Source organism: Neomonachus schauinslandi, chromosome 7, assembly GCF_002201575.2.
Source record: "Neomonachus schauinslandi chromosome 7, ASM220157v2, whole genome shotgun sequence".
Classification (NCBI taxonomy): Eukaryota; Metazoa; Chordata; class Mammalia; order Carnivora; family Phocidae; genus Neomonachus; species Neomonachus schauinslandi.
Genome location: NC_058409.1, coordinates 19,201,509 through 19,220,053, shown reverse-complemented (window position 1 = coordinate 19,220,053; position 18,545 = coordinate 19,201,509). Strand labels below are relative to the sequence as shown.

General features: G+C 48.5%; 1 protein-coding gene across 4 annotated transcripts in view; it reads left to right on the top strand.

Moving 5' to 3' along the window:
* MARCHF3 (membrane associated ring-CH-type finger 3) overlaps positions 1-18,141 on the top strand; it is a 131,771-nt gene extending 113,630 nt beyond the window's left edge. For 3 of the 4 annotated variants that reach the window (XM_021702222.1, XM_021702221.1, XM_021702223.1), the window contains exons 4-5: positions 10,672-10,881; positions 17,206-18,141. In XM_021702222.1, the coding sequence (XP_021557897.1) occupies positions 10,672-10,881; positions 17,206-17,364 (369 nt within the window). In that variant the 3' untranslated portion in view covers positions 17,365-18,141. Of the gene's footprint in view, positions 1-10,671; positions 10,882-13,896; positions 14,023-17,205 lie in introns of all 4 variants that reach the window. The other variant, XM_021702224.1, reaches the window with a different exon arrangement.
* The last annotated feature ends 404 nt before the right edge of the window (positions 18,142-18,545 follow it).

The window sequence follows — 18,545 nt, the reverse complement described above, 5'->3', positions numbered from 1 at the left end:
GCAATCTCCATTTGGCTGTGATCCTGTCTGCACGGTGATGATCTAAAATAATTAGAGCAAAATGATTCCCATTTTGCTTATATCTGAAGTTGTGATAATGTATAAAATTATTTTGCCATCTAGTCCTGCTGTGCCAATCTTCTCTTTGGAAAACTTCAAACCGTTGGTGTGGGTGTGCGTCGCATTTGTTTAAATAATGCCACCGCCAAATTATAATGTCTCCGACACAAATATGGTATTTATGGAGCATTATAGCCCATTAATTGGCTTACTGGCCTAAATCCTCCAGGGACCATCACAAATCTCCAGGGTGCCCTTGAACGTACGCTTCAGCCAAATCACAGCTGTGAATGCCAGCACCACTGGTGAGCATGTGTCTGTGGCAGAAATTGCTGTACCGTATTTGACCAGCAGAGTCAGGGCGAGTGGTCTTATGTATGTATGTATGTATCTCAGTTAAACTCATCCTGTTTCTGCTCCAAGTGATCCTCTGGTCAGAAGGATTCATATTCTTCCTTGGCTCCTATTTATCAAGCACAGATTAAGTATTTTAGGAAATGGGAATATAACTGCGAACAGGCCAGAATGTTCTTAATGTTGTATCTTAATAGAGCTTACCTGCTACGGAGACAGACATGGGATAAATAAGTCAATAAATGAAAAGGTTATTTCTCATAGTGATAAAACTTACAAAGGAAGAACCAAGTTGTCATAAAGAATAACTTGGTGAGAGAAGGTGTGGTGGTTCTTCTCGGAAGAGGTGACCTTGGAGCAGAGAAGTGACCCAAAAAGGAGCCAGACGTGGGAAAAAGTGTACCAGGGAGAAGGACCAACCCCCACAGAGGCCCTCAGGCAGGAACCAGCTCAGCATTTCCCAAATCAGGAAGAAACACCAAGAAGGCGCATGGCTTGAGAGGTCAAAGGAGCCAGACTCCAGGTGCCTAAACTTTTGCCTCACGGACCCACTGGTGCTCTGTTGAAGCCTGTGGATCCCTTCAGAATCATGGAATGCATGGATGGCCCATTTGGAAGGCAACGATAACCCATTACACTCTAATACAGCTATCAAAGTATTGAAAACACCAAAGTTGTGATGTAAAATCTAAGTGCTTCTTTAACACAATTTGTGGCAGATCTGATAACCAACTCTGAGGTAGCAATATGTCACGATGTCTGCCACAATGTAACGGGATGTGAAATATCTGTGATTTTCATTGATCACAAAGCCACAGGTACTGCTCATACCAGTAAGATTTTCGCCATAACTCAATGAGATGCTAGACTTCAATTAGAGGTTGTGAAAATCCCCATCCCCAAATCACAGATCCCACGAATCCTACCCTTGGACCCCAAACAACCTGGGCCGCATCACGCAGGGCTCGTGGGCCACGGCGAGGTGTTAGACTCTGTGCCGTGGGGAGCCACCGGGGAATTTGAAGCGAGAGAAGTAGGGTAGTCTTGCTGCTTTAGAGAAACTGGATTCGAGGATACCAGGAACAGGAGGGTGAGGAGGCAATTGCAGGTGAGAGGCGAGGCTGGCTTGGAAGCGTAGTGGCGCTGGAGAGAGAGACGTGAATGTGTTCAAGATGTATTCCAGAAGAACCAACAGGACGCATGGCTCGCTTGCCTGTGGGGCACGGGGATGAGGAGAGGCACAGTCAGGATGGGGTGGAGGGTATTGACAGGAGCCAGCAGGTGCTGTGGGACAACATGGGTGGGAGCTGGGTGATGCCGGTGAACCCAGGGCCCCGTGGTGGACCTGGTCGAGTTTGACACATTGCTTGCACAGACAGATGTCTAGGAAGCAGTGAATGCACAGCCTGGGCTCAGAAGAGCTCTGGGCTGAAAGACGAGGCACATGCTCTCTAGTTGAACCTGATGTCTTGAACAAAAGTGGGAACTTGAGGCAGAGAGAGAGGGTCCTTCACCACTCCCCTCAAAGCCGCACCGTCCTCACTCCTGTGAGGGAGACTCCTGTTTTTTTTTTTACTCCCCCAAAGAGGTGAAAAAACTTGATGAGCATTTGGGGGAGCTAACGGGGGGCCACTGGAAAGCAGCCTCTCTGCTCTCATTTTAGCCCCTGCATGGTGCTACTTCCCCAACCTTACCCACTGTGGGAGCAAACAGAAATTAGGATCAAGATTTCATGGAGTTATACATGAAACTAATATAATACAGTAGAACACTCTATGTCCATTACACTTCAATTAAAAAAAATTTTTTTAAGGAAAAAAAATATTTTGTAGGATTCTATGTAGTGCAAAAGCAAGCTGAGGGAAAGAGTTGAAAGAACAGTAGGCTGGAGATCTCAAACCCTGGCTCCTCTACCATGTAACCTTGAACAAATAGCTTAACCTCACTGGGGCTTAAGATCCTAATTCAAAATAGGAATAATAACACCACCTGCTGTTATGAAATGCCGTGAAAATATCTGGCACATAACAGGCACTCAGTGCATATTTTTGGTTGAAACTGAGTTGTATAATTTTTAAACGGACATGTGACATTGTCCCTTTCTCGTGTAGTTCAACGTAGTTTTCAGGTAGAAAAAAACAGATTGTAATTGTGAAAAAAACAGTACAAAGGACCTTGAATGATTTACTGGATTTCTCATGCTGTTTCATGACCTGTGGGAAAACAGATGGCATTCCACAATTATTTACATCTTAAAAAAAAAAACAAAAACACTTGAACAGAAGCTACAGGTTTTTCACCTTGTAGCAACAAAATAACGTGTAGATATTCTCTTTGAAACCTAAAAAGACGGATACATAAGGATCTCTACTCCAGAAGGCTAAACGCAGTGAACTTCAGGACCTGATGTCTACCCACCAACAAAAGTGTCTCCTCACCAATTTTCCGGTCAGGGCTAGTGGCATCCAGATGTTTATTCATTCATTTTCATTAACCACATTGACTGTGCTCCAGCCCTGCTCTTAGATGGAGGCATACAACGACGAATGGAAATGAAGTCCCTGTCATCACAGAGCTCTCAATGAAGTAGGGAGCAAAATATAAGCAAGTGAACAGACAAAGAGCATCTTTTCAGAGTGTCTTGGGCTCTGTAGAAAATGTAGCCAAGCACTGTTTGTAGGCGCAAGGAGTGTTTGCAATTCAAAGGTATCATTTGAGCTGAGACCTAAATGATCGGAAGGAGCCAACTGTGCAAGAATCTGGGCAAAGCCTGTACCCCCACCCCCACCCCCGCCCCGCCGTATGAGAACAGGCATAGGTAAAGGTTGGACATGAAGTGGGAGAGAGAGTAGAAGACATGGTCAGAGAGGTAGGCAGGTGTGAGGTCTGGTCTTGTAGTCCTAGGTGAAGAGTACGGACTTGATTCTGACCATTAGAGAGCCTTAAGCAAAGGAGCAACATGCTCTGATGGATGGATGTTCAAATTAGCCCAACTGATTTTGGAGCCAGACCATTGGGAAGCCAGAGTGGAAGCAGGGAGGCTATTGCCTCCCACGGACGAGATGATCATGGCCCAGGGATGGCAGCCATGGATGTGGAAGGAAGCACAGAGATTCCAGATACCAACTGAAGGTGGTGCCGATAGGCGAGGTATGGAGTGTAAAACAGAAAGGGCCGGCTGAGCAACTGGGTGGGTGGTGATGTCATTCACTGAGATGGAGGAGACGTGGAAAAAAGTATGTGCTAAATCAAGAGTTCTGTTTCGGACAGATTGAGTTTAAGTTGTCTGTTAGTCATCTAAGTGGAGATGTTGAGTGGGCTGTTGAATACGCACATCTGGAGCTTTGGAGGGAAGCCAAGGCTGGAGAAGGACATTTTAGGATCACGAGCAAATCCTCTGTGAAGTTTTCATTTGAGATGCGTTTCTGCAATCCTGGTTAAATGGATATCCAGAGCAAGCATCTCCTTCAGCTCCCCCAGAATCAGAATTTCTTTCTGGGCGACTTCAGCTGTCCTGGAAATTCACTGACAGACTGGAGTTCAGGGATTTAAAATATCAGTAGGAGTTTGTTTGGTTTTGTTCTCTGTTGTGTCTCAAGTGAATGGAAATGCATGATTTTCATGTTTCATCGTAATCTCTAGATCATGCAAAGGACCCGTCACATACCCATCTGATCACTGCACTGCCCCTTTGACCTTTCAGTTCCCCAGGCAAGCAGACAGCTTAGTGTGAAATGAGTTGGGCTTCGAAAATAAGACCCATGCCAAGGAAGGTAAGCCCTTGGTTAATAACTCTGCCAAGTGCCAGATTAACAGGAGACACTCAAGCAGATAAACCCATTGAGAAACCATGGTGCAACCTTGCCTTCTTTTTCCTTTTCCTCTCCATAAATTTGTGATGGTTCTATCAGTTGTCATCCCTTCTGTAAGTTTCTTCCATTCTCATGATGGTTTCTCATTAAGGAGATTCATGGGGAAGGTTGTAATCAGTCAGAACTATTAGCCACCAGAGTCTAATCTGGCTCCAGTACAAAGTGACCTGCACGCGGTCCTGTCTACCTTGAGGATTTAAGCCGATTAGCTCGAAGCCTGGGAGACAGAATCTAATGTCCTAGAACTCTGCACCCCCTTCACCCCTACCCCCTGAGTAAGGGACTTAACAAATTGACACTGTAATTATATCCGAACCCACAGTTAGCCCACCTTGGAAGGCATCACTTGTGCCCGGCTCACCTTGGATGTTACACTTAGGGCCCGTGAATGACTCTGTCGCTGGAGGAATGCTGCTTACATTCCCTCTGCTGTCTCTGGCCCTATGGTGCTGATCGCCATGGCGGGGGGGTGGGGGGGCTGGGGGGTGGGATCTGTTTTGTTTAGACTGTTGGGCTGGTTTTTGTACCTATTTCCAACATCAGATCAGTCTCCTGGTTCAGGAATGGGTTAGTGATTGGAATGAGATCACCACAGAGAAATAGGCAGCTCACTGCCAGGGCTCTCAATGGCACAGTCTCTGAGCTTTATGTTTCTGATGGAACCAGAGAACAGAAGGCAGGAAGGGTGGCCGGCTTGCCGACAGATCCCCTGGCCGCCGCGTGGGTGAGCTGGCCTGGTGAGCGATGCCATACAAATTAGTACTCTCAAGCATCAACCTTGGCTTTTAAAGCACAGCTAACCACCAAGTCTAAGCAGAAGACTAATGTTAAACTAAAGCCCCTTCGAGAACGATATTCTAGTTGCAAAAGCTGTTCACAAGTGGCAGGATAAATTAGTATCAGGCACCCAGGGGAACTTCGTACACCAATAAACACATTGAAGGTATGCGCCTCCTTCTACCCACTTCATCCCCTCACCACCCACTGCCGCCGCCGCCTTTTTTTTTTTTAACTAAGAATGATGATAGAATAGATTATTTTGGAGCACCGTCTTTGGAGCTAGACAACATGGATCAAAGCCAAGGCCAATCTTTTATAAGTCGTTTCACTGCTCTGTGCCTCAGTTTCCCTATCTGTAAAACGCTGCTGATAATAGTGGTACCTCTTTCAAAGGTTATTGCAGAGTAAATCAGTTACTTCACGCAGCATAAAGATAGTGCTTTGCATATCATGACGTGTGAGTAAGCATAAGCTACTGTCATTGATTGAACATTGTAAATGCCGGATGTGTGAGATTCGAGTGATATAAAGCGTCCACCTCAGGTCAGGTGGCAAGACGGACACACACACCAACCTGCCATTCTGTCCCGGCCTCCTCTGTATTACAAATATGAGAAATGAAGATGCTACTAAAGAATAGGTCTAATGCTCTATGTATAATAAGTATAACTGATTAGAGAGGCACAAGGCATAACAGCAAAAAATCAAATTGAACAATAATTGAGATCAGTCTTTTGTCTATTATGAATTAGGCCACAATGTCTCTGAGATTAAAGCCCAGACATTAGACCTCATTGTGATGTGGTAAAAGAATTAACATACAACAGACCAGTAGCGTAAGAATATTTTTTAAAATTACCATAACATCCTGGCCAGCCAATCCTTCGGCTATCTGCTGAACCAGTAAAACAGCAGGACTTACTGTATCCCACCTAGCTGAAAATTTGCCAGAAATCTAGTGCACGCACACATACACACACACAAGTGCCATTTGGTGCAGAAAGAAAATGTAAATATGGAAAGCAAGAAACAGCAAAGTGAGGCTGGCTTGAATCCCACCTCTACCACCCACTTGCCATCTATCCTTAGGTGAATTAGTAAACTCTCTTCTCCCCTGTGTCCGAATCTGTAAAATGGGGAAAATGTGAGCACGTGCTTCACAGCATTATTGCAAGGCCTCAATGAGATGGTGCATAATAAACTCAACTTTCTAGCCCTGAGCTTGTCCCAGCCATAGCTCAGTACTGTTGTTTGTTTTGTTTTGTTTTTCCTGCTGTAGTTCACAAAGCACTAGCTGGACACCCTCCTCCCCAATTCCCTCTTCTCTCCTTATCTCTCACTCAGTGTCCCTCACTCTCTCCCGATGTTTTGTACACAACTAATAAATACATATTTATTTACATGGGTAATCCATGTTCATTTGAGAAAAGCAAGAAAATACATACAAAGCAAAAAAAATTAAAGACGACTCATGATTCCACCACCAAGAGTAGCCGCTATTTTGCTAGGAATCCTTCTGGTCTTTGTCTATGTAAATCCACTCCATCTACGTAGGTGTAAATGTCTATGTGCTTGTAAATACATCATTACCTATACAGGGTCGTACAATAAATTCTGTCCAGTAGAACTCTCCTCCTGCTCAGCAATATATCATGGCAGTAAATATAAAATGTACATTATCATTTGAAATTACTCTATGGTATTCTAAATAAATTCTGTAATATATTTAGACAGTCCCCTTTCACTAGAAATTTGAGGTGTAATCAGATTTTCTCTGTTATAAACTCTGCTTGTGTAAATATCCCATATCAACTTATTTGGATACTTTGGCAAAGAGCAATTTTTTTTATTCATCAACAGATATTGACAGCGGTCTTGTTCATGGGACCTGCATTTGTGTAAGAGATAAATAACATTTGGGGTTCTGAAGAAGTCACAGATTTTAACATAATACTACCTATTTAAAGAGCTTCATACCTGGGGCACCTGGCTGGCTCAGTCAGTAGAGAATGCAACTAGTGATCTCAGAGTTGTGAGTTCAAGCCCCACACTGGGCTTAGAGCTTACTTTAAAAACAAACAAACAAACAAAAAACACAAATGATTTCATACATAAATATGACCCAGGAGTAAATAACATAAAGAGTAAGCTAAGCCAAAAAAATACATATATATATAGTTAATAATGTGCAGAATCCAGATATTAGATGATCATGTACATATAAAAAGGGCTAGAAATTTTTCAGGAATATAGAAAATCAAAGAACAATTAGAAAATGAGAAACTGGGAACCAGTGGTAATGCTAATCTCGCCTTTGTGATTTATCTTACACCAGACGGAGATAACCAATGATTTGTAATTACTTCCTTCCACACCTGAGTCATTTCATTGGGTAATGTCAGGGGCCACATAGATAAATAAAATATTAAATTAATTTTCATAAAATGTATTCAGAATTCTCCAGCAGAAGGAATTGGGGAAAGTCTTTGCCAGGAAGTTCAGCTTGTCTGCTTACATCTGTTGCATACTTATTGAGAATCTACTATGTTCCAGCAAGTGAGGACACAGAGAAAAGTAGGCCAGGCTTCCAGATCTGTTTCCAGGGAAAATCTGCAAGAGGAATCAGGTTGCTGCAATTTGGGGAACATTGTTTAAGGATCTGGATTTCTGAATGTCTTATAATTTTATTTATTTTTTTTTAAAGATTTTATTTATTTATTTGAGAGACAGAATGAGAGAGAGAGCACATGAGGGGGGGAGGGTCAGAGGGAGAAGCAGACTCCCTGCCGAGCAGGGAGCCCGATGCGGGACTCGATCCAGGGACTCCAGGATCATGACCTGAGCCGAAGGCAGTCGCTTAACCAACTGAGCCACCCAGGTGCCCCTGAATGTCTTATAATTTTAATATTTTTCAAATATTTTACAGATGGGACATCTGAGCAAAAGTAGAGAAATCTGAGTCTTCTCCTCACTTTGAGACCCCTAAGTCACATGAAGCAGTCATTTAACCTTGCTCCATAAAGTTAGGAGAATCACGCCCGATTTCTACTCTCCACGTCATAGCGATAGTCCCAGTATTTAGGCAAGAAAATGTAAATTAGTAAGAGCTTGTTGAATTTCTTTGAAGCTGCTGAGATGTGTGGGGTAACATGACAACGCGTGGCAGGGTCTCTGTCCTTTGCACTTGATCACTTAGGTATTTCTGTGAAATTTTTCTATTGCTGTATTTCTATTCAGAGAACACGTCATCTCCCCATGATCTATTTACTCGGGTCCATTTTTGAGCCGAGGCTGACTTCCTTCAGCCTCTCCGCACACTTGTAAGGTGGGTGGTCCCTGGAAAGTGGTGTGCTGGGCACTGCGGGTCACTTAGCGTTTGCCTCAGCCAAACACTCAAGGCCGGGCACCTCCCGGAAAACCTCTTCACTGCCTTTTCCCTCCTGTCTCTTCCGCTCACTCCCTGAGGCTTCTGCTGGCCCTCCCGCCACTCTGTTCTCACCTCGCTTGCCCTTTCCTCAGGTCTTCTTTCCGTCTCTTCCTCCCGCCCTGGAACATGGTCTCTCCTTCACCCTCCACTGTGCACCACCCCGTCCTGTGTCCCCTGTCACGCTCATTTCCCTCCCACCAATGCTTGTGCGGGAAACTCAGCCCTGGCCACCGGGAGTGTCTGCTCCGCAGCCCGTAATGCTCCCATCCGGGGGCGAGCCGTGGCACCGCAAAGCCCCCGTTTGCTTATGGGACGAGATGGAAGACACTTAGCCCGCGTCTCTTCCTACCCCATCAACTGTGCCTGAGCCCCTCCTCTGAACCCTTTGGCCTCGGCTAGTACTACACGGGGTAGTGAGATAGGAGTATTGGGAGACACGTTCCAGTGCTAATCTGAAGAACAGCCCCCAGGCCTCATTACCATTATGCACCAACACCAATATGTAAGCATGACTTTTCCCAGAGTGGATTATGGAAAGCATTTCAGCAGGCGTTCAGCCATTCCCTAAGTGGGAGCACAGCAACTCTGTTTCCCATCCTGTAGGAATTCTCATGACCGGTCTTTCAACAAGCACAGAGTTTTCACTACCCTTTTTGGGGCTAGTTCAGCCCCCAAATTGGGCAGTACAGTTAGGATGTCAGGGTCCTAACACAGGGAGGGGCATTACTGAGTTCATGGAGTCACATGAGTCTCAGTCTGTGGGGGATCCCCAAAACCACCCTTGGGCTCCTATGATTGACTAGAAGGCCTCACAGGAATCAGAAGAGTTCTTTTCCTCATGGTTACAGTTTATAACAGCAAAAGGATACCACTTAAAATCAGCAGAGGGAAAGGGCCCAGGGGGTAAAGTTCAGGAGAAACCAGGCGCAAGCTCCCAGGTGTCCCCTTCCAGTAATGTCACACAAATCTGCTTAATTTTTCCAGCAACAATTTGTGACAACACATACCAAGTATTACCACCCCAAGCCTTGGTGTCTAGGGTGTTTATTGGGGTCAGTCACATAGGCATGCAGCGCCTGCCTGTCTGCCCTCAGCTCCTCAGACTCCAGCCCCCCACGGTGAACAAAGGTGTTCAGCATAAATCACATTGTTGGCATAAATGATTTCATTATACTCTTACCATACAGCCCAGGGCCTCAGGCATACAGAGACACTCATAAAAGCAAAATATTGCAAGGACTCGGAGCTCATCTCCAAAGAGCCAATCTTGAAAACGGGTCTTTCTGGGCGGCTGGGTGGCTCAGTCGTTAAGCATCTGCCTTCGGCTCAGGTCATGATCCCAGGGTCCTGGGATCGAGCCCCGCATCGGGCTCCCTGCTCCACGGGGAAGCCTGCTTCTCCCTCTCCTACTCCCCCTGCTCGTGTTCCCTCTCTCACTCTCTCAAATAAATAAATAAAATAAAATAAAAAATAAAAAAATAAAGAAAACGGGTCTTTCTGGGGAACATGCACGATTTGAGCAACCCAGGCCTGCTGAGTTAACCCCTTCCTGCAGACATTCCCAGGGTCAAGACACTGGAAGCCTTTGGCCACACGACAGCACTTCTCGTATCTCAACTCTTACCTTCTGGAAATAATATCCTCTCTATCTTCCCGTAGGGCCAGTGTTCAAAATAATAACCTCTGAACTGTTTTCAAAAACAGCAAAGACACTTTATTTTTTTTTTATTTTTTAAAGATTTTATTTATTTGAGAGCAAGAGAGAGAGAGAATGAGAACACGAGAGGGGGTAAGGTCAGAGGGAGAAGCAGACTCCCTGCCGAGCAGGGAGCCCGATGCGGGACTCGATCCCGGGACTCCAGGATCATGACCTGAGCCGAAGGCAGTCGCTTAACCGACTGAGCCACCCAGGCACCCAGCAAAGACACTTTAAAATCACGATTTTTATCATCATCGTCACTGTCGTCATGTTAAAGTATTACCAATAATCACTGTTATCCGGGGAGGCGGGATATGGAAATGAGCCCTTAATGCTTCCCTGTGATCTCAGAACAGGTCCGAAGCGCCCGTGTCCCGTTTCGGAAGACAGAGGCACCCTCGAGAGTGCTGTGTCTCCGCTCCACGCCGGCCTCTAACCGTGACCTTGCTTTTCTCCGTCTCCCCCTCTCCCCCCGGCAGTGGCTCCGAAACCCGGGCCCCCAGCATGAGAAGCGGACCCTGTTCGGAGACATGGTGTGCTTCTTGTTCATTACGCCGCTGGCCACCATCTCGGGCTGGCTCTGCCTGCGGGGCGCCGTGGACCACCTGCACTTTAGTAGTCGGCTGGAGGCCGTCGGACTGATTGCACTCACTGTGGCACTCTTCACTATTTACCTCTTTTGGACACTAGTAAGTATGGCCCCCGGGCCGGGGGCTCGGGGTAACTGGAGCCGGCAGCCTCCCAGCTGGTGCAGCCTTCCCCCCGGGTTGTAGCCCGGCCCGCTTGCCCCGCAGAAGGCAGATCTGCAGGTGCTGGCCGGAGTGCGGGACGGGGTGATGCCCGCGCGTGCGTGCGCGTGGATGTGCGGGCGTGCTGCTGGGAAGAGCAGGTGAAGGAAAGAAAAAGCCCCAGCTCCTGAGAGCCCATCAATCGAAGCCATTTCCCTCCTCCAGGGTTCTGGGACGCCATCCGCGACGAGGCACGGCGTTTTCTTTCTCTAGTTTATGTTCCCCACTTTTGCTGGGATGGTAGCGGATTAGGAATGATGCACTTGGCCACTGTGGCTGTCACTGTCCTGCTGCTGGTTCTTTTCTTCTTACTCCCGGACACAGCCTAAAGTCTTGGCTGGACGTGGAGCTGCGTTTTGCCGGATGATAATTCTGTGTGTTGGGATATTGACTCCGCTGCCCATAAAAACGCCAATTTATCTAGCTGAGAAGCCGCCACCAAAGAAACCCATTTCCCAGTAAGCGTGCCTGCTGTATACGAGGCAGGATTCTTAAACCCGTCTGTTTTTTTCATTCTTAACTCCTGAAGAGAGTTGAGTGCTTGGGCAGCGGTTGGCACAGCATTGATCTCACTCTTTCTGTTTCCCTCCGGGAGCTGCGGGGAAGAACGTCACCCCCCTCTAGACTCGTTTCAGAAACCGGGCGCCCTGCTTCCTGGCAGGACTCTGCTGTGCCTGCTCATTTCTAATCTGAGCATGTGCCATGGTTACTTAATATATGTTTCCTGTCCAGAGCGTACCATTCTCTTACCCCGTAGCACGGTGTCAGCATGTGGAAGCTTCTAGCGCTCACACGTGCCCCTTCGCTCTGTCTTCCAAACCCTGTCCCAGCAGGGGCCACTCCTGCCCGGCAGACCATAACCCTCCCCCGCCAGCTCATTTCCCTCTTGTTAGTCCTGTGACTCTTCAGCTCTGTACCTCCCCTCGGGGGGGGGGGGGCGGGGGTCAGGGGGGTAAGTAGAGGCACACGTCAGTCTCAGTAAGAGGGACGTGGCTTCAGCCTTGGTAAAGACGGGGCGTTCTGATGCCTCGAACTCGGAGTCTCCGAGTCCCCTGGTGGATTTAGGCATTCTGCTCCCAGCCTCATGACGCCCCACCACCCCCAGAAGTATGACTGCCTCCTTTAAAAGTCTGCTGCCCAAGTGGGTCCTGAATCACTGTGAATCAAGCAATGAAGCAGACTCACACGTCACAAGGCTGTGGGAATGGGAAGAGGGTTAGAATAAGAAATCAAATCACCTTTAGCACTAACTCCCGGTCACCTGCACCAGCTTGGAAAAGTCAGTCCAGGGCTCTGAGCCTCAGCGTCCTCCGTAAAGTGAGGATGACAGCAATGCCCATCCCGCCAGCCTCCCAGCTGCTTAGGGACCGAAAGGAGAGAGCACCCAAGGAAGGTTCTCTGGAAAATAACTGTCAGTTCTTACCATGTTTACAGGTTTGCTAGTCTACGATTTTTCTTAGACGTGTATGGAGGATGAAGGATGGTTGAAGATGTAAACCTAAGTGTTGGGCTTTCAAACCAATTCAAGGCCTTTTAAAAGGAAAACCTGCTTTGTAAAGCATACGTTCACCTATTACGAAAGAGGAAAAGGCGGCCGGGGGAGGAAGAAAGGGAAAGATTTCGTCGGGGAAAGCGGATGTGACCCTGTTTCATCTCCCATCTCAGATGAAAGGGGGCTTGGGCGGGAAGGGTGCCTGGAGTGGGCTCTTTCAGGAGACTGAGAACATACTTCATTCCAGAAACATTTCCAAGAGGCAGGGCCGCGTAGTGGAAAGCACATGCATTAGAATCCAAAGGCCCTGCGGTCGGACCCAAGATTTAGCATCCTAAGAGCTGTGTCACTCTAAACAGGGTACTTCACCTCTCTGATCAGCCTTCCCCTTATGCAGAAAGTGGAGGAATGGTGACAGCCCCTGGGTCACTGGGCTACCGTAAGGACTAGGTGGGGTACCTTCAGGAACGTTTATCAGAGCACCCAAAATAGGCATGGGGCTTTCTTCCTCTGGACGCCCAGCCGGCTACAAGAGGCAAAGCCGCCGGAGGGGAGGGAAGGCATTCTCCCCTCTGACGGGTGTGGACACCGCACTGCGGAGCCCCTGAGCCAGAGGTTCCTGAATCCGGGCTAAGTCCCTCCCAGATAAATGCTGTACTGAGCCGCCCTGGCAGGAGCCGTAACTCAGGAGCTGACAGCACTTGGAAAGTGCCCTCCGGCAGAAACCCATTGTAAACAAGCTGTCAGGCTCCCGGAGAATATGCTGTGAAAATGTCTTAGATAAACAAACACCGTGTCAGTCCCAGCCTTCCTGGCAGGGCCCCCACCGCCAGCGCTGGGAAGGGGGACACACAGCCCCGCCTCACTGCACCTCTGCAGTCCATGCCCGGCCCTGCTGCCCCCCGGGGAACTGGGCCTTCTGGAACCTGCCGTGTGGAAGCCTGCATCTGGGACCCGCGAGCCCGGGGAGGGGTGCCCTGGAAACATCCCTGCCCACATCACAAACCATTTGAGGTCCAGGGACAGACATCATCTGAGTCCACACTCGGCACTAAGAAGTCACCTAGGGTGGCACTTATAATTAGCCCCACGCTGACAGGTGGGGGGACCGGGATGCCGTGCTGCAGGGAGACCCTGCGTTCACTGCATCACCGAGGCAACAAGCAGCGCCCAGCACGGAAACTGGTTAAGGCCCGGAATGGAATGAATGAGCGACCTGTTTCCTCTGGCTGACTCCCAGCCCCATGGGGTAGTCGTCTGACGTCTCCTTATAAAGCCGGGAGACCTCCGGGAGGACGCTGCCCAATGAGGGTCACCGTGTGCACGCTGGCTGAGCCACAGCCCACACGGCCCACGGTGGCCTGAGGGTGTTGAGGGTGACCCTGCGTCCGGTCCTTCTCTGAAGCCCATTTGCTCTCACACAGCCCGCCTGCTCGGTGCAGCCGGAGATCGGGGAGCTGGGCCGTTTCTGGGAAGACGAGGCCCTGGCCCCATCAGTAGGCCTCGATCACACCATAACCTCCGGAGAGAAAGGGCAGAATAAAAAATAGGTAATGCGATTTCCCACCCCCTGCTGTGACTTTACAGCAGACCTTAGGCCACAGCCCGTCACCTCCCTGCCAGGGACAGGTGGATGCTAATGTAATCCTTCCTTGCCCCGTCCACGTGGCTACAGCTCTTTGTGGATCTTGCCCACGTTAATATCCTTTGGATGAAGAAATGAATACACCTCAAGAAAACCATCCCAAAAGAAACATTTTTAGAATAGTGGCCCTGTGCTCTTTCTTCCTCTTCTCTCCATAACACAGACATTTAAGGAGCGCCTGGGTGGCTCAGTCCGTTAGGCGTCCAACTCCTGATTTCGGGTCAGGTCTTGATCTCAGGGTCATGAGATCGAGCCCCGCGTCGGGCTCCCGTGCTAGGCATGGAGTCTGCTTCAGATTCTCTCTCTCCCTCTCCCTCCCTCTGCCTCTCCTCCTGGGGACATCTAAGAAATATCTAAACCAAGTTCCCAACGTTACAATTGTCCTAGCTTCTTTTTGTTTTGTTGTTTATTCTTCCCTCACTGCCTCTTTATTCCTCTAAGTCAACCCTTCTTTTTTCCTATTCTGTTCCACTGTGGTAAGGGAGTGTCTTGGAGCTCCTGGCCCAGGCTCAGCATTAGCCCAGGGCATTTGCAAACCTGAGGTCCCATCTGCATTAGGCCCAAGTTCCTTGATTTTCCCCAATAAGGAGTCATCTTCATCTGATGCTTTCTTCTCATTGATTGAATTTGCCTGCAGACTGTGATGGTTAACGGCAATTAAGATAGATGAATGCATAATAAGACCTCATTTGTTTGTCTGAACAAGCGGGCTGATTTTTGTGCCTCCTGGCCAAGGAACCGGGAGACCGCTAAGTCGTTGACTCCCCGGGTTGCCTGCAGCAGCCTTCTCAGGCTTGCAAGGATCTGCGAATCACCTGGGGATCTTGTTAAAATGCACGCTCTGATTCCTTAGGTCTGGGCGGAGCCCAGAATGCTGATGTTCTAACAAGCTCCCAGGTGACCCACAGCCACGCTGAGAGCAAGCGAAATAGCGCTTTTTTTTCCTCGTCCCCCCACTTCCTCTGTGTCTAAGAAGAAGCATCCACAAAACTGTCTTCTTTTCCGTATTTAACACATCAAAAATAATAGGCCGAGAACACTACCGTGTGGGAGGCACGGTGCTGAGTGCTTTCTGTGCGCTCTCAGACACCACTCTTCACGTTTTGCCGACAAGGAAACGGACGCTTGGGTGTGGCAAGCAACCCTCCCGGCGTCACGGAGCCACTAGGCAGAGGATGGGGACCCAGGCCTGGGGTGCCAGGCCCGAGAGCGCTGGAGAAGGCACCCCCTGCATGCACCCGCGGCCACTTCTAGGCCTACCCGGAGGTCCAGCGCGCACAGCTCCTTAACACACAGACAAAGCGTCTCTTGATTTGAAACCCAGCCTTCCTAGAAGATCTCCAGATTCCGGTCTTCCTGGACTGCCAAAGCTCCTCATTAGTACGAGTCTGCCTTCCACTCTTTTACCCGCTCTTGGCCCCGAGCGGCAGGCCTTCCCGGCTGCCTCGCCCACATTCGGTGAGGAGCACCAAGCAGTAGCGGGACAGAATCGATACATGAGAAGCAAGCTTGGCGAAAAAAAAATACAACCCAAACCTGATCCACTTTGGCATGTTCAGGGCCTTGTGGAGAAAAGCACATCTGTGTGAGTTTAAAAGCTTATATTTTCATACCCAAATCTCTCTGGCACTCGGCCTGTGGCATCTGCTCTCTCGCCTCGGAAATTTAAGCTAGCGGCCTTGAATTGCACAATCCTGCCAGAGGACCAGTAAGCCCTTTCTGATCCAGGGCCTGTGGTCTCTTCTGCTTCCAGAAATGCTGAGTTCCAACCATGGAGTCAGCCCTCTCTCTGTGACCACCAGGGACCCTGTCCTGGGGTCAGCCCAATGCACCCACCCCAGATGATTAAACAGCTCATGCCGGGTCATCTGTCAGCCTAAGCTCATAGGCACCTTCCTTCCCAGTACCTACCTAGTCATCTGCATGCTTTCAAACTTGAACCTTTGCCCATTTTTCAAGACAGTCCGTGCACCTTCAGAAGTACAGACTGACCTTTCTGGGTAGTCCACCCAGGCCGTACGCCAGCCTTCTCGAAAACGAACGACAGATGTATCTCATTGCAGGATATTTACAGGAGAAGCAAGTACTTTTCGGCATAGTTAAGCCACCATTGGCCTTCAGTTTACTGCTCATAATGTAGATTATATAAGAGAGGCTTAAATCTGAAACAGGGTTGCAATCAGAAAGCGGAGGATATTTATTCACTCAGCAAACTCTACTGAGCAACTTCTTAAGCGCCAGGCACATGATAGGCGCTGGGCATGCAGTGATGAGTACAACCCAAGCCCTGCTGTCGAGATGCTTCTGGAGCAGGGAGAGAGAGACACAAATACACTGACGTATGGAGCACTTGATGCCATGCTGAGGTAGGCACGAGGCACTGCAGGTGCCCAGGGAAGTGGATCCTACCCCAGGCTGAGGCTCAGGAAGAATTTATCCAGGGACTTGGTGCCCATGCCAAAGCTTATCCCACTGGAAGCCATAGAACGCCGGAGCTGCGGGCGTCGGGGATCACCTATCAGGGCCCCGCTGGTACAGTTGTAAGAGTTGTGCATGGCACAATTCGAAGGGTACCCTTCCTGAATGTTGAATTGCGCAGGGTCCAACCTGCAGGAAGGGACATGACGCCCAAGCATCCCTCTCATTTAACAGAGAGGAAGCTGAGGACCAGAAAGACACATGGCCGAGGTTAGCGCCGTACCCACTCTGCCTGGCTGGCTGTAGCCAACCTGCTTCACAACTGATGCTTTGGGGCCCAAACGCTACTATCCCCAAACTAAATCCAGCCTCTGAAGGAACCTCATTTCCTAGTCATATCCTAATTGTTTCCACTCTGAGGGGGAAGAAAGGAAGCCACCCAGGAGCCCTGCCCCTGTTCAGACAGGGGTGTTCTCTGGTCGGTGCCTATCTCCCAACACTCAGCTGCCGGCCGGCAAGGTGTGGCCCGGGGCGGGGGCGGGGGGGCCTTGCCTCGTTTTCCTGCCGCCAGCTATTCGGAGCTGTTTTCAATGACCTGTTTGTTTCTTGGATCGATTATCGGCTTCCGCTGACCTGAAACCCTCCCCTCTGTTTCCTCTCCTGACCCCAGGTGTCATTTAGGTACCACTGTCGATTGTATAACGAATGGCGTCGGACCAATCAGAGAGTGATTCTCCTCGTCCCAAAGTCTGTCAGCGTCCCTTCTAACCAGCAGTCCCTGCTGGGCCTCCACTCTGTCAAGAGGAACTCAAAGGAGACCATTGTCTGACGTCCGTGTGGCGGGTTGGCGGACTCGTTGTTTGGGGTTCCGGACGTTTCTGCACTGGGGCCATGCACTGAGCCACCCCCAAGCCCTTCCTGAAGCCGTGGGTCTCGGGACATCCAGAGCCGTGGGGGCACCGCGCCCCGAGCAACGGACTCGACCCCAAAGAAAGCCAACGCCGTTTCACTTGGAATCATGGATGCTGCAATCACGTGATACTTGCTGGGCTGCCAAACGTGCTTACTGAGCAGACACTATACGGAGTTTCCCGAACACCTCTTTGACAGATGAGGAAGGTTGTCCTGCTAAAGATGCAATTCAATGCTTCCTTTTTTATTACTATTTCAAATATATATATAGATATAGATATATATTAAAGTCAGACGATAATCACCATGGAAAAGCCAATGTTAAAACTGGTTTCTTGGTTTGGACGGGTTTGGTTTTGGGTGAGTGTATTTGTTTCCCGGTTTCTACTGTAGATTCTTTGGGGTAATTTGATAACCTGAGTGGTCTTTTTTCATCTCCTTCTTCTCTCTTACTCAAGGGGACAGCGTAACAACTGCAGAACAAGGCATATCTGAAGGACGTTTTGTACTAAACTTCATTTATTCCGTTTTTAAAGGGGAAAAAAAAAAAGGCGTGGCGACTCTCCCGACAGTAAGCTGTTTATTTAAATTTCATTAAAGAGACAAAAAAAATTATGGTGAGAAGCACGCTCCTTTCAACTTGTTTGGTACTGCCGGCTGATAAAAACTATTTTCTAATAATAAATATCCAGTGTGTGAAAGACAAACCCCATTGATTGCAATATTCTTTTTTTTTTTTTTTGAAATTATGAAACCGGTGAAGTTTCCCCAAAGTAGATTTTTAAAAGAAAAAAAAAAAGAGCAAGTAAAAAGGTTGGTGTTCTTATTCCCATCCCATGTAGTTCATGTCTTAATTCTGCATTCGCAAGGAACCTCAGAGGATCATTAGACATTTCTAGGAACCCTGGACTTGTTTTGCATATCAATTAGCAGTCCCATTGCTCTATTGGATTTCTAGCTTGACAGGTAGATGTGGCAAGAAGCGTGTCCTAGCAGACTACAGCCCCTTTGTCTGGTTTAAAAAAAAAAAAAAAATGAGTCCCACACAGTGCCTTCCCGGAACCACGAGCCAATTCTGTCACAGGCTGAACGAGACCT